This window comes from Crocodylus siamensis, chromosome 5, assembly GCF_052110815.1.
Source record: "Crocodylus siamensis isolate JL-2025a chromosome 5, ASM5211081v1, whole genome shotgun sequence".
In the NCBI taxonomy this organism is placed as follows: Eukaryota; Metazoa; Chordata; order Crocodylia; family Crocodylidae; genus Crocodylus; species Crocodylus siamensis.
In genome coordinates, this window is record NC_143399.1 from 123,938,145 (window position 1) to 123,953,772 (window position 15,628).

The 15,628-nt window shown below is 43.8% G+C and overlaps 1 protein-coding gene across 1 annotated transcript in view; it reads left to right on the forward strand.

Annotated features, from left to right (window-relative positions):
* The window catches only part of DPY19L1 (dpy-19 like C-mannosyltransferase 1), an 89,823-nt gene that overhangs the window by 61,293 nt on the left and 12,902 nt on the right, over nucleotides 1-15,628 (forward strand). The window contains exons 18-20 of the mRNA XM_090050166.1: nucleotides 4,819-4,843; nucleotides 5,601-5,720; nucleotides 11,704-11,878. Coding sequence (XP_089906292.1) covers nucleotides 4,819-4,843; nucleotides 5,601-5,720; nucleotides 11,704-11,878 — 320 coding nt within the window. The remainder of the gene's footprint in view (nucleotides 1-4,818; nucleotides 4,844-5,600; nucleotides 5,721-11,703; nucleotides 11,879-15,628) is intronic.

A 15,628-nucleotide genomic window follows, 5' to 3' on the forward strand; every position in this document is an offset into this window, starting at 1 on the left:
CTACAGTGTCACATTGTTGGCTCACATTCATGCTGGAGTCTATTGTTACCCCCAGATCCCTTTCATTTGTGGTGCTGGTCGGGTTAGCGATGCCAAGCCTTTAGGTGTGCTGGGGGTTCTTCCTTCCCAGATGCAGCACTTTGCATTTCTCTGCGCTGAACTTCATCTGGTTCTGTTTTGCCCAACATGCCAGGCCGTCTAGGTCTGCTTGTATCTGTAGCCTATCTGTGGGGGTGTCTGCACAACCCCATGTCTTGGTGTCACCCACGAACTTGACCAGTGGGGTTTTCACCCCCTCATCCAGGTTGTTGATGAAGATATTGAACAGCACTGGGCCAAGTACCAACCCCTGCGGTACGCCACTCCCCACCTCTTGCCAGGACGACACCAATCCGTTCATATGGACTATCTGCAACTAGTTTTGCACCCGCTTGGTGGTCCTGCAGTTGAGCCCAATATCTTCCAGCTTTCTAATCAGTACTTTGTGGGATACCAGGTCAGAGGTTTTCTGGAAGTCAAGGTATATGATGTCATCCACTTTTCTGTCATTGAATCATATAGAAGTAGGGTCAGAAGGGACCTTCATAGATTTCATAGACATTAGGGCTGGAAGGGACCTCGGGAGATCATCGAGTCCAGCCCCCTGCCCAAAGGGCAGGAAGTCAGCTGGGGTCATAGGATCCCAGCAAGATAAGCATCCAATTTGCTCTTGAAGGTGTTCAATGTAGGTGCTTGAACCACCTCCAGTGGCAGACTGTTCCAGACCTTGGGTGCTCGGACAGTAAAGAAATTCTTCCTTCTGTCCAGCCTGAAACGGTCTTGCAGGAGTTTGTGACAGTTCGACCTCGTCATCCCTTGGGGCGGTCTGGTGAACAGACATTCCCCCAGATCCTGGTGGTCACCCCGATAAACTTATAGGTGGCCATCAGATCACCCCTGAGCCTGTGCTTTTCCAGGCTAAAGAGTCCCATGGCTCTCAGCCTGTCATCGTAAGATCTGTTTTCCTGACCTCTGATCATGCGTGTGGCTCTCCTCTGGACTCTCTCAAGCTTCTCCACATCCTTTTTGAATTGTGGAGCCCAAAACTGGATGCAGTACTCCAGCTGCGGCCTCACCAAGGCCGAGTACAAGGGGAGAATGACGTCCCGGGATTTGCTCGAGAAGCATCTATGGATGCACGCCAGCATTTTGGTCGCTTTACTAGCCGCAGCATCGCATTGCAGGCTCATGTTCATCTTGTGGTCAATGATGACCCCCAAGTCTTTTTCTTCTGTAGTGCTAACCAACGTAGCACTGCCGAGCCTATAAGGAAGCTGCAGGTTTTTCCTCCCAAGGTGGAGAACCTTGCATTTTTTGGTGTTAAACACCATGAGGTTCTCGTCTACCCATTTGCTGAGCTTGTCCAGGTCAGCCTGGATCACCCGCCTATCTTCTGGCGTGGATGCTTTGCCCCAAAGTTTGGCGTCATCGGCGAACTTGGCCAGTCCACTCCTAACTCCAATGTCCACATCGTTAATGAAGATGTTGAACAGTATGGGTCCCAGGAAAGAGCCTTGAGGGACCCCACTGGTCACAGGGCACCATGATGAGTGACTGCCATCAATCACAACCCTCTGGGTCTGACCACGAAGCCAATTTCCCAGCCAGCGGATCGTGGTGGAGCCAAGGCCACAACTGGGCAGTTTGGCCAAGAGGTGATCATGGGATACCAGATCAAAAGCTTTTTTGAAGTCAAGATATATGACATCAATCTCTTCTCCCTTGTCCAGGTGATAGGTCACCTGGTCATAGAAGGAAATGAGATTGGTCAAACAAGACCTACCCGCAACAAACCCATGCTGGCTATCCCTTAGAATGTTAGCCTGGGCCAGTCCCTCAAGGATGGCCTCCTTAATAAACTTTTCTAGGATCTTATAGATCTTCAAGTCCGACCCCCTGCCAGGGCAGGAGAAAAGAACTGGGCTCAAATGATCCCAGCTAGGTAGGGATCAAGCCTCCTCTTAAAGACCCCCAGGGTAGGAGCCAGCACCACTTCCCTTGGAAGTTGGTTCCAGATCCTAGCCGCCGAGGTGATGAGTCATCTAATCATAGAAAGAAATGAAGTTGGTCAGGCAAGACCTGCCTGTGTTGAAGCCGTGCTGGCTGTCATTCAGTATCATGCCTTCTGTAAGTGTGTCACGTATAGCCTTTTTGATGAATGTTTCTAAGATTTTCACTGGAATAGAAGTTAAGCTAATTGGCCTATAGTTTTCCAGGTCTTCACACTTGCACTTCTTGAAGATGGGCACAACAGTTGCCCTCTTCCAGTCCTCTGGGATTTTTCCAGAGGCCCATGATTTTTGATAGACCTTTGCCAGGGGCTCTACAATTACTTCAGCCAACTCTTGCAGCACTCTTGGGTAGAGTTCATCCGGTCCTGCTGATTATATGTACGTCCAGTTTCTTTAATTGATTGTACACCAGTTCTGTGGCAATGGTGGGAGCGGTGTCAATCCCAGCCTGCTCATTCTGTCCCCTACCTGGCATGTCGTTCCCCTTGGTCCTGTGAAAGACCGAGGCAAAGTAGTCATTTAGGAGTTCTATTTTTTCCTGAGTGGTAGTGACCAGGTTATCCTGAGGCAATGAGCAGTGGCCCTACACTCCCATTTAGTTTTCCTTTTACTTCCTATGTAGCTAGTCTTATTCCACAGCGATAAATATATGCTTCCTGTGGGGAAAAGAGGTTGCTTAGTATGAAGCGTAGCCGAATTGGGGAGTGCAGTGCTGTGAAAGTATAAACCTGAACTACCTAGCTTGAGTCCCAAAAATAGCATATCTTGAGCATCTCTGCATGGTATCATACTGTGCCATGTAGACACACCCAAAGTTTGAGAGAGAGCCAGCTGGCAACATACTTGATGTGATGGACTTCTGTTTCAGCATCCTAGTGTTAATCCTGTCCCTGAATCGCTTGGGCATATCTTGAAAATACTAGATAGTAGGCCCATGTGAACAGGGAAGTATTCGATTCTGATTTGGATTTGGCTGATTCAGAGGACAGCGATTCAGAGATTCAGATCACTGTCCTGAATCAATTTGACTGAATCTACTTCGAAAGATTCAGTGCTAGTTCGGAGAGATTCAGTGATTCGGATCAGCTGAGAAGAGGCAGACACAGCCGTGCAGCTGCATGTTCTCCCACAGCTCCACCGGCTGTGTCTGCCTCTCCCCGGGAAGGGGGAGCCATGGGAGAAGCCCTCATGTTTGCCTGACCAATCCCAGCCTAGTCCCAGCACTTTAATTTAAGAAAGAAAAAAGCCCTGCACTCAATGGCTCTGGTAGTGGCAGCTGGGGCCTTTGAGGGCTTGTGGCAGAGCCCCCCCCCGCACAGTGGGGGCCAGTGGGGATTGCCCCCCCTCCCCCTCACCTGGCACCTGCACAGCAACTGCCCTATGGCATGGGTGCCGCACAGCTTGCCAGCACACCGCGCACTGCCTGGGAACTGGGGCCACAGAGGTTGAGCGCTGCCGGGCTCCGGCTGACATGTCAAGCTGCCCCAGCTACCCTCCTCCCACCCCTTGGGCTGGGCAGCTTGTCCCAGTCCCAGCCCTAATCATTCCCTCCCCCACACCCTTTCCTTCCCCCAGCCCCAGACTTACCAGCTGGAGGTAGCTGTGTCAGCTGTTTGTTTAGCCTATGGCCAAATCTCTGAAGTGGACAAAGCTTTTCCAAATTGATTTGGAATTTTTAATTGGTCTCCCGATTCGATTCAGATTTGGTCCCAGAATTGGGCCGAATCTTCCCTGAATCAAACCAGCTACCGAAGCTTCGCACAGCCATACTAGACAGCTGATGTTTGATTTGGACAAATTGCTGCTGCCTTACTCAGCACTGAATTTATCTTCATTTTAACTGTATGTTATTTTGAAGTCTGTTTTGATACCTGTCACTGACTCCAACATTCAACAGTGATGAGTTAGGCAACCAGTGATTTGTTACTTCCTCACTAGTGCCTTTTTTGTTTCTCTTCTATTGGGTTTTTTGTGTTTGTCTTAGCAGATGTAGTCTTCCATTGAATTTTCAACAAATATGAGATTCAAGATTCTGTTCTCACAGTTTTATGAGCACAGTAGATATACATACAGTATATATATGTGGAAATAGATTTGCAGTGATTCGGTAGCAAAGTTAATTTCTTCTATGATTACTTTTTTGCTGAGACCTAAGTTATAGCTTCTATCATTTTCTCCAAATGAGCCAGAAACTGTATAAATGATTGACTTTTTTGTTAATTATGACAGTCAGTACTGATTACATATTTACTTCATGAGCTTAGGTTCAATGTCCAAGTACTTAATTTGTAAGATTATTCATAGAGTAATGAAAACATGTAAAGCACATTTTTCATCTTTTGAAGATAAACTAGTATGTAATGGAGAGAAAACAGTTAACTGACTGTATCAAGAGTTACATGTAACTTGTAGTCTGAAGTTAGTCAAAAGGCAAGGCAGGATGGGACTAATTAATGAGGCAGAAGCTTTTGTAAGTGACAGCCTATTTTTTTTGTCAGCTGCTATTCATAGTATTCACGGGTATTCATAGCATCTGACAAAAAAACTATTGTCTACAGATGCTTATGGCTCTTTGAATGACTTAGTTTGTACCACCTTGCCTTCTCTTCTGCCTGATTTTAATGAAATCTATGGCAGAAAAATGTTTGTGCCAGTATTATTGATTTAGTTCTGTTTAATTGTATAGATCTTACAGATCATTTAATAAAACTTCTGCTTCCCTATTAATTATTCTAATGTGAACAAATATTTTTTTCCTTTTATTCAGAGAGGAACGTTTTAACCATGGTGAGGTAAGGCTTCCATCTGCTTGATTTGATGTGCTTTTTCCTAATGTGTTTTTAAACAGGATGATCTCTGTATGATTGGATGCTTGTTCAAAGCTAAGTTTTCATGTCTAATTCCCCATTCCCTGTTCAGTATTGCTTTCCATATGTCACCAGAGTGACTTTTTATAGCTATATGCTTTTACTAAAAGAAAAAAAGATAAAAATATTTGTAATATAAATAAGCTACCATAAAGTCTAGCTTTCAGTATTTTCTTGATGTGTGCCCCTTGCTTGAAGAGTACCCTTTTCAATAGTATTGGATTTTAGGCGTGCACCGATTAAAGGCTTTTGTGGCTGATACTGATAGCCAATTATTAACCAGCCATATTGGCCAATAGCGATCCAATAACCAATATGTAAATAAGTCTCTCTACCGTTTGCAAAGTTAAGTGACTTGTACAGGAAACATTTCAAACATTATTGGCTACCTGTCTTGCTTCATGCCCTCCTGTATACTAAGTCACCTCTCCAGCTACCCTTTTCATGCTGCTCTTCCTCCTCCCTTTTTCCAGTTATGTTTTTCATCCACAACTAAGCATACTTAACCTGAGCAGAAGGAAAAGGAAGCTCATTTACTCTTTGTCATTGTCTTGAATTTGGAAGATTTTTTTTTACTTTGGTAGAAAGACAAGCTTTCAAATGAGTTGAGTTTAAGAATTGTAATACAGTAACCTTTTATTTGAATGTTAGCTTATCTTTTGTGTGGTGTGTTTCTCTGCAGCTGGTATACCATGTATTGCAGCTAGTGGCATTTACTGTACTTGGTATTTTAATTATGAGACTGAAGCTATTTCTGACACCTCACCTGTGTGTTATGGCTTCCTTGATATGTTCAAAGCAGGTAAGATTTTTTTTAACCCTGAAGCCTTCTCTCAGTACCTGTGATGCTACCATAGTATATTGTCTAAAATCACACAAGTGTACAAGTTGATGGCTGCTAATTTTTTTTACTTGAGTATTTAAAGGCAAATGCTGAATTAGTAAATAAAAATTGAGTCTCTAAGTAGATATTAACATTTAATCAAATGTTTACCTAATTGTGTCTTGTTACTCAGCTTCCTTTATAGAAAGACAGGAAGTACATTTTTTTCATTAACTTTAAATTATACATTCCACTGCCATTGCAGGTTAATATCAAGTTTTAAATTTAATCTTTATTTTAATGTTTAGGAATTATTCCATTTTTCTCTAATATTAGAATCACTTACTCAAGCACCTAATGTAATTTATTATTTATTTAGGAATATAGCTTGAAGCTGAAAGCATTTTGCTTCTTTGAAGACAAACCTTGTTGGGAAATAAGGATATAACTTACAGTTTTAAATCACTCAGGCTATAAACAGCTGTCTCATTTGAGGTGGTCCTGATTGATCCAGGTCAAAACCCAGAGCATGCCATGTAATTCTTTCAAGGTATATTACTGTTTCTCTGCCAGTAGGTGGCCGGAGAGAACACAGCCTAATGGGCTTGTCCCTAGAGTAACTGGCAATTTAACTTGAATTAACTGCAGTTAATTTACAGCATTGTCCCAGGAAAAAAGTATTAACATATTTTATTTCACATACTTCACAAGCGCTTAAAGCCAGGCAGTGGACTGGAACATCTGTAGGATCCCAAAACAAAAGGCTTTGGAGGAGAACTTTTCATCTGTTTATACCCTCCAGCTGTAAGAAATTGACCAGTTTTTTCCCCCCGATGTGGAATATATGCAAGAAATAGATATGCATAGAAACATTGTAGATTTTTCACTAATGAACCTGAGAGAACAACAATTTTGAGAATTACTGGAAAATCTGTAGTAAATGGACTTCACTCCAGCATTGTATACAGTGTACAAAGTTGTGTAGTCTACACTACTTTGGTTTTATGTATGCAGTGCTCAGGGAACCTGGCAGTTCTAAGACCTTCTTTACAGTTGCTTATAACTTTGCGAAACCTTAAGGACTGAAACTTTCTGAATGAGGTGTTTACTTCTGGATGAACTGGAATTAGTTTGGCATGTAAACAGGGATCCTAGAGTAAGGCAGAGACTGGGATAGGGTAGGCAAGGGGCTGAGAGCCAGTAAGGGGTAAATAAAGTGGTGGTGGGAGCGGGGGGGGGGCACTGACATCAGATGTGGAGCTGATGATAACAGGGGACTGAGACAAAAAGACTAAAATCCAATATGGGCAGGTGTGAGGTTGAGATGAAGGGAGGCTTGTGTTCTGTCCTTGGTATTTGATGCTGTGCAAATCACTTGGACCAGAGCAGTTCAGGTGAGTTAATAAATTTCGTTCTTTTTCTGGGTGCCTGATTTTGGTTTGATCTGCAGAAGTGATGAGTGCTAATGGTTGCAGCTAAAGCTGATGGAAGTTTTTTGCTTTATACACACAGTACTATTAACATGCAACATACTCTGAAAATAAGTCATCTCATATTGAGCACCCAAAATTGTAGAAACCTTTCCCCGTAATTCATTGTGCCTTTTGCATCATCTTGTCTTTTTCAGCAGTCTCCTGGGTCACAGCAGAGTTTTGCTTTCCCAGCTCCTGGTCACTGAGAAACCTTCTGTTTTGGCCTCTATCCTGCAGTTTCCCATTCTCAGAACCTCTGTAACTGAGTTGACTGAACTCACTTTTCAGAGGCATCTGCCAAGTCACTAAACGCTTTTTTAAAATACTTATTTTGCCAGATGTTGGGCAGTTAGTAAGAGTATGTCTTAGAGGGCCTGGACATCTCAGGTGTGGAATGCTTAAGGCAAGCAGTTTAACAACCAGTTGGTCCTTTTGCAGTTTTCTGGGTAATTAATCACTTTCACTTGACAGTTTTGAGGTATCATCCTCAGAGCTTTTCATTGAGTAATTCTGGCCATATGTCCTTTTCCACCTTTTTTCCCATAACTTTAAAACTAATGCAGGGAACCTCCCTAGCTTACATAAATTGTTACTGCTAAGTAGCTGTTTGACTGCACTTTATGGGGCATGTTGGATTGCCATTCTGTTGTACTGCTTTTCACTGTAGCGAGCTAACAGGATTAGGTTACTGATGAAGGTATAAACAGGCATCACTGTGGTGGGATCAGCTGTGCCAGCATATGTTCTGGTAAAGTTGATCTGCTTCATTGGTGTTTACAGCTGTCATCCAGGGCTGTTGCCTGGGTGGGGTCAGTTTTCTGCCCCTCCTAGGGCTTCACAGGCCTGATCCTATGGTTCTAGGGTGCAATACTTCAGGTTGGGATTTGGCAGGAAGGTATGCATATTATAGGAATCCCTTGCAGGAGATTTCCATGGCAGACATCTGCAAGCAGGTGAATCCCCGTGGAATCCTGTGACCCCATGAGACTTCTCCTGTTTGCAGGCATGTGCCCCAAGTCAGGGTGCAGCAGCCTGATATACGTGCTTCAGGAATCCCCTGCAGAGGGGTTACTAGGGCACACAGTAATTAAACAGATGCTTTTCTCTTAAGACATCACAAACTGTGACTTCCTTTGGACATGGCAAATGTTTTTGGGCATTTGAAATGTGAGGAGGAGCTAGGATATCTGTTTGCTCACAACCTGTGCCACCATAAAAATGTTTATAGTGGCACAAGAATTATGTCTGTTTGCACCCTTATTCCCAGTGGTTTCAGAGCATAGGTTTGGAAAGAATGAGAAGGCCAGTTAATGATCATAGTCACACTTCCCAAGCAGCATAAATTTTAGAAAAGATTCCTTATCTGTGTGATAAGACAGCAAAGAAATTGCTTATTTACAAAGGCCAAGGGGAACCCACCAAGAAATCTCTTGCTGTTATACACCTGAAGTGTCCTGTGCTGCAGCAAGATATATGTATTTGAGAGTGAGGGAGAATGATGACCTGCCATGTGATATTAGAGCCCTACTGGAGCACTTTCTGTATCTAAAATGCCACTTGATATCTCTTTTGTTTCTACTCAAAGTTCTGTTGTGCCATTAACACTGCTTTGCAGTAGGTTTGTGACATAGGCATTAGTGTTGGTACCATGTCTTTGTGGGTGCGTCTACATGTGCCACTATGGTGATGTTGTTACTGCGCCGTGATTTAGTACTTCCAAAAGGCTGCCAGCAGCACAAACTTTACTTGGGCATATGTTTCTCAGTACAAACAGACTAAAAAGTTACATGGCAGCAAGAAGTAATAAACAGTTGGGAAACACAGAGCACATCTACATGTGATACTACACTGCCATAGGAAGGAAGTACTAAATTGTGATGCAGTAACACCCCATACTGTGCTGTATGCGCAATGGATGATTATTTTTAGTAGCTACTTTCCCATAGTGGCGCGCTATACCAGGGGAGTGTCTCTATGGCAGTGTAGCTGCTGGTCATGTGTGGATGCTTGCAGACTCTGTCACCAAACCACATTGCTATGGTGATGTAGCATCACATGTAGGCATGCCTTGTGTTTTCTAGCTGTTTGTTGCTTCTTTTTGCTGTGTAACTTTTTAGTCTGTTTTTACCGAGAAACATATGCCCAGGTAAAGTTTGTACTGATAAACTGTACATACTGTCTGAACATAAATTGCTTGCTTGATCAAAAAGCATGGTATTCTTCGAGAACCAAGCATTCCATAATTTACCTTCTGTAAGGTGTTCTTTTGAATCTGTGTAGTCAGCAGGTAAATATGCACTGTTGCAAGTAGGTAGCCCACTGTTGGAGAAGGAGAGGCAGCTGGCAGAAGGGCATACATTAGTGTGGTCACCATTTTAAGTGTGCCAGGGGGAGGAGGTTATACCAGGAGGGAGGATGAGAGAGAGAATTTGAATAGAGGGAGGAGAGAGGGAACAGTGCCTGATGGGCTTGGTTTTACATTCTTGCTGACTAGTCACTGTTTTGAGTGTACAGAAGATAACTTAATAGGGAAGGAGGGAACCAGGAAAGAAAAGGAGTAAAACTTGCAATAGTACCTTGCATCAGATGGCAGCATCCAGCTCTAGAAATAAAATACAAGCGTTTCAGTAACATATCAGGCATATGTAATGAGGTCTCCAATGCTGCTGGCAGCCTGAGCATTTTCAAGGGTGGAAAACTGAGTAGTGATTGGGCTGGTGGACTGGATGTTCATGTCTGTCTCTGGGCTGTTCTTTGGGCTCCCACACATCAAACAGCTCCTTGTTGTCAGGTGCAGCTTTGTAAAGCAGACCTTGGAATTCTCTTTGTTTTGCTCCTGTTGAAGATTAAACGTAGATCAGTTCTGGCTTTTCATGTCAAAAACTTGACCAGCTCACCACAGTATAATAGGTGGTTGACCACACTTGGAAGCTGATTTTTTTGCTACTACCCTGTAACTTACTGTTAGATGAATTTACTGTTTATTCCAACAGGAGTAAAAACACCACAATAATTTTGCTGGTTACATTATATTAAGGAAATAACATTGCATACATGTGGAGGTCTCTACATTGGTGCAGCATACCACTCACAAACCTCCCCTTGTAGAAAGCCTTTATTAAAATACAGCAAAGGTTGTAGGATGCAACGTTTTAATTACTGGGTGGCACTGTTTTAATATTCTCAGTAATAAAAGAAATTCAGTAGTACGTTTTGCTTACTTCATCATCTTGCTTCAAGTTCTACTGAACTTGTTCATTTGCAGGGTGGCAGGACAAAACGCTTTCTCTTTGGAGAAACACAATTCAATTTATGGTCTAAAACAGGCTCCAGCTTCTTGGCAGCCCAGGGCCCCACACAGCACAAGACAGAGACCCAGAGTCTGCACACCCTGCGTGCTTGTCTGTGCCAGCACAGCTCCCCCTATCCATGCATGCAGCACCCTCAGTCCCCTGCCCTGTGCATTGCACAGGCAGCCAGCCCACCTGCAGGGAGGCCTGGCTGCCTCTTTTTCCAAGCATGCAGCTCACACAGATCCCTTTCTGCATGTGCAGCAGACAGTCTGGCCTGGCCCCTTTCTGCTGTGCTATCCCACCCCCTGGAACTAGAACCCATAAGGGGTTCCTGGCTGCCACTGCAAAGAGAATAGGTGGACTGATGGCTGGGCAGGAGCCTGGGGAGCTGCTAACTGATCTGTCATGAGCCTCCAGTTGGACAGCCCTGGTGCAAGAGGATAGCAGCCTCAGGAATTCTTATTAATGGGAATAACTTTAGTGAATGCAAGTGTTGCAAATTTTTTAAAAAGGCTTTACATTTTTTACTTAAACAAGTTGATAAAAATTACAAGGTATATTTCCTTGGGAACTGGGATTTAAGTGAAATATGTCTGTATTAAGTTCTCCTTGGTCAAACCAAATAATAGAGAATTAAAAATAATATTTTGCAGTGTTTATTACCTTAGTCATTTTAATGTAAAGTCAAATTTTTTTAAGCACAGCAAAGGAGAAAGTAGATATATAAAGCAATATAAAAGTTAAACTTTGTGATTTGCATTTGAAGTTCTGAAAATAGTGTTACTTTTCTATCATATTTTGATGGTATCCATTTAACATCCAAGAATATACTAAGCACTTAATTTGGTAAGAAGATAAAATACTGCATAGGTGAAGTTGACATTGGTACATTGCACGTAAAATAAACTCGAGCAATGTTTAAGGTTCTACTTATTTACATTTTCTTTGCATTTTGTAAGAAAGAAGGGTGTAGTGTGCGATAGTCAACAAAGAAACAGTTAAAGAGCCTGGTCTTGGTCCTTTTGAAATTGACGGCAAGACTCCTGCTAATATCAATAGAAGTAGCACTAGGCACTTGACAACCAACTATTTTTTTTTGTAATGTGCATTAACATATTTCTACTGAAAATAAGTATCAGGCTTGTCTACTGTATTACATAATGTTCATCTGACAATTTATTGGTTCTTCTGTTTCAGTTGTTTGGATGGCTTTTTTGTAAAATCCAGCCCAAGACACTGATCTTTGGCATTTTAGCATTAATGGCAATAGAAGGATCAGCGAACCTTCAGAGTCAATGGAACATTGTGGGAGAATTTAGCAATTTGCCACAGGAAGAACTTTTAGAATGGATAAAAATCAATACTAGACAAGGTAAGCTGTTTGTTTGTGTGTGTTAACCCTATTGAGCTTTAAGCAATAACTGCAGGAATATTTAACAATAACATTTATTGACTTTTCTGTCTAAGTACATTCAGTAGAGACCAGTTAAAACATTGAGTCTTGAACAGTTCTCAGCATATTCCAAGAATCTGAATTGTAGCTTTTTGTTTCAGAAGGTAGAAGAAGTTACCATTTTTTAGAATTGGTTCTGTCTAGCAGGGAGGGCCTATTTGAATATCTAAATTTGAAAGTGATCCTGGAATGATAAATTCTCTATTTAAACAAAAGGAAGGAGAAGCAGAAACAGTATCATTAACCTGTTGACTCTGGCAAACTCAGGATCCTGGGTTGGGTGTCTTGGGAAGAAAATCTAAGGGATAAAGGAGTGGAGGAGAGCTGGTTACTAAAAGAAATTATATTAAATACTCAACGTCAGGTCATCCCAACATAGAGGGAAGGGAAAAACAAGAAACTTAATAAGATGCCTTTAGGGCGCCATCAAAAAACTCCTAAGCATGAAAAGTAAAAAAAAATGTACAAAAACAGAAACAAAGGTAGGTCACTTAGGATAAGATTAAAGGAACAGTATCAGTTTAGGAATATAGGTGCAACATTAGAAGTTTAAACTAGCAAGGAATTTAAAGGCCACAAGCAAGGTTCTATAAAATACCTTACAAGTAAGAGGTGAAAAAAGAGAAGTATGAACAAATTACTAAATAAGGAAGGAAAGACAATAGAAGTTGAGGCTGAAGTATTTTAGTATCTTCTCTGCTTCAGTCTTCATGGAGAGATTAGTAGTGATCAGATACATTTTTAAGCAAGTGGAATTTTAAACAGAAACAGAAGAGCAGACCAGAATAAGAAAAGGTTAAGAATAAAAAGATGACCCAGTGAATTACAAATCAGGCCTAGCTTTGATTTCAGCAAAGATAGTTTAATAATTTATTCCAGAATCCATTCATCAGCACCTAAAGGATAACGTGGTGATCAGCAGCCAACCTTGGTTTGGCATAATCTTTTCCTGACAAATCCATCTAATTTCCTCTTAGGTGAATAATGGGGAATTAGTAGGTTGGAGGGACATGTATCTGTCTACGGACTGCATTCACCCCAATCCATGATGACCTTTATTTCAAGACAGCACCTCACTAATTGGATTTTATACATGAAACATTTTATAAATTTGTTATAATTTTCCATGTATCAAACCTAATTATTGGAGGCCTGACTTAAATTTGTCTTCCTTACTGTGGGGGGAGAGGCAGTGTGGGGGTAGAAGGGGGAGTAGGAGGTGCAGAGAGGTCAAAAAGTTTGGTCACTGCTGTCTCCCCCCCCCCCACTTCCTGATGCTACCTCTTCTGCAGCCTGCAGGACCCCCACTTACCTCTCCCCGACCACAGCCTTTGCTCGTCACCTGGCCCTCCCCCTCACTCTTGTTCTAATGCCGCCAGGTCTGTCCCCACTGCAGCCTGGGGCACAGAGCACACTCCCAGCCCAGGCTCAGAGCAGCCATACCAGCTCTGCTCCAGGCTGCACTGGGAATGGAGGTTGCCTGAGTGAAGGTAAGAGGAAGGGGGTGGGATGAGAAGGGAGCAGAGGCTGAAGGAGGAGGAGGAAATGATGGAGGTGGGGGTGGAGATGGTAGGGTGCAGAGGCAGTTGTGGTGGGGGAAGGCAGTAGTGCCTCTAGCCCCTACTCTTTGTCGGGGCCACAGCCATAGCCACAGCAGCTGCCTGCTGCTTCTGCACTGCCACCCTCCTGCCCCACAGCCTCTGCTCAATTCCATGATGAGGGATCTTTTCCCCCCATGTTAAAGAGGGAGGGGCAGGACTTCAGCTTGGAATTGAGTAAATATTGTACGTATTTTTATTAGAGGTGCACCAAAATATCGATCCAATATTGGATAGGCACCGATATAAAGAAAATTGACCATCAGAAATTGACCTGATTTGGCTGAAAATTTGGCCAATAAATGTCCGTGCATGTGTGCAGCTGCAGAGCAGCACGTAGGGGGTGAGGAGCACAGCCTGGGAGCTTGGAGAGCTGTGTGCGGTTGGTAAGTCTGTTGTGGTGGAAGGGTAGGGCAGAAGGAGGGATCTTTGTGGGGGGGGAATGACAGATCAAGGCCCCATGGTGAGTGAGGGAGTGGGGCTGGGGATGCGGCTGCAGCAGGCACTGCCCAGCCAGGGCTGGGCACAGGAAGGAGCTGTGGCTCATCCGGAGGGTGTGGGGATGGGTGGGCAGCTTCTGCTGCTGCATGCACCCTGGGAGGGCACTGGGGGGGGCGTATGCCCCTGGATCTGCATGGGACATGGGCGGGGTGGGCTGCTGCTGCAGGCTGGAGCTGGGGCACAGTGCAGATAAGCACGCACTGCACCTGCCACCGCCCCAGCCCCGCTTCCTCCCTCACCATGGGGACCTTGATCTGCCCCCCCCAGCCCCAGTCCACAGCTGCAGTCTGCCTCATGCAGACTTGGGCACCCCGCCTCCTTCCCATGTCCTCCTGGGGTGCAGGTAGCAGTGGGAGCCACCCCCCACTCCCTGTCCCTCAGACAAGCCATGGCTGTGTCCTGCGCCCCACCTTGCCCTGGCTGGGCAATACCTGCCCCAGCCCCACTCCTTCCCTCACTGCAGGGGCCTTGATCTGTCCCCCCATGCCCCTTCCCTTCTCCTCCTTCCCCTTCCACCACAACAAATTTACCAGTTGGCTGCAGCTTTTCAAGCTGCTGGGCTGCGTATTGGAAATTTGGATTGGTATCAGCCAATAAGTCTTAAAAATTTGCTATCGGTATTGGGCCCTCAAAATCTTTGTCAGTGCACCCCTAATTTTTATGGATTTGTACTGTCCCATGTGATGTTCTTGCAAATAACATAGGAAAAACAAGGTTTAGAAATACCCATAAGGTAGGTACCAAATGCTTGGAAAACCATTGGGTAGTTCTTAATGGTTCACTGTCAAACTGGGAGGGCATTTCAAGTGGGATTTTGTAGAGGTCCATCTTACTCAATTCTATTCAACACTTTTGCTAATGATTTAGATTAGGGACCAGTAACCCATGGCCTGTGAACCTGGGGGTGGGGCTTTGGTGACATTACAGCCTCAGCGGTTTATATCTGCACTGTCATGCTGTGGTTGGGAGTTGGGCAGCCTTGTTTGTGGTGTGGCAGGGAGAAGCAGCAGTAACATCAGCAACTTGGGTACCCTAAGGTCCAACCTGGGTCAATCTGGCCTGCCAGTGCAAAAAGTTTGTCTGTCACTGAATGTAGACCACTGATTATAAAAAATTAAGATAAAATTAAACTAGGAGGAATTGCCAGCAGTTTTGAAACAGACTCAGAATTCAAAATGTTCTTGATAAATTGGAGAGAAGATCCAAAATCAACAAGATTAAATTTAATAAGTATAAATCAAGGTTGCATGCTTGGGAAGGTGAATTCAAACACACAGATGCAAAATGGGGAATAATTAGCTAGACAAAAGTATGGTAAAAGGATCTGAGAGCTAATAGTGAATTACAAACTGAGTCCCTGGGTACTGGAAGAGGGCCTATGTTGTGCAAATGAAGTCCATTCCTTTGTTGTCCTTGATTCCTATTGCTAATCTAAGTCCATTCCCATGCGGAGAAAAGGTAACAGAAGGGCTGGGAAGCCCTCATGGCTGAATAGGGAAACTGTGGTCCTTTTAAGAAAGAAGAAAGAGGCTTATAAACAATGGAAGCTCAGGACAGGCTGCAAGGGGGG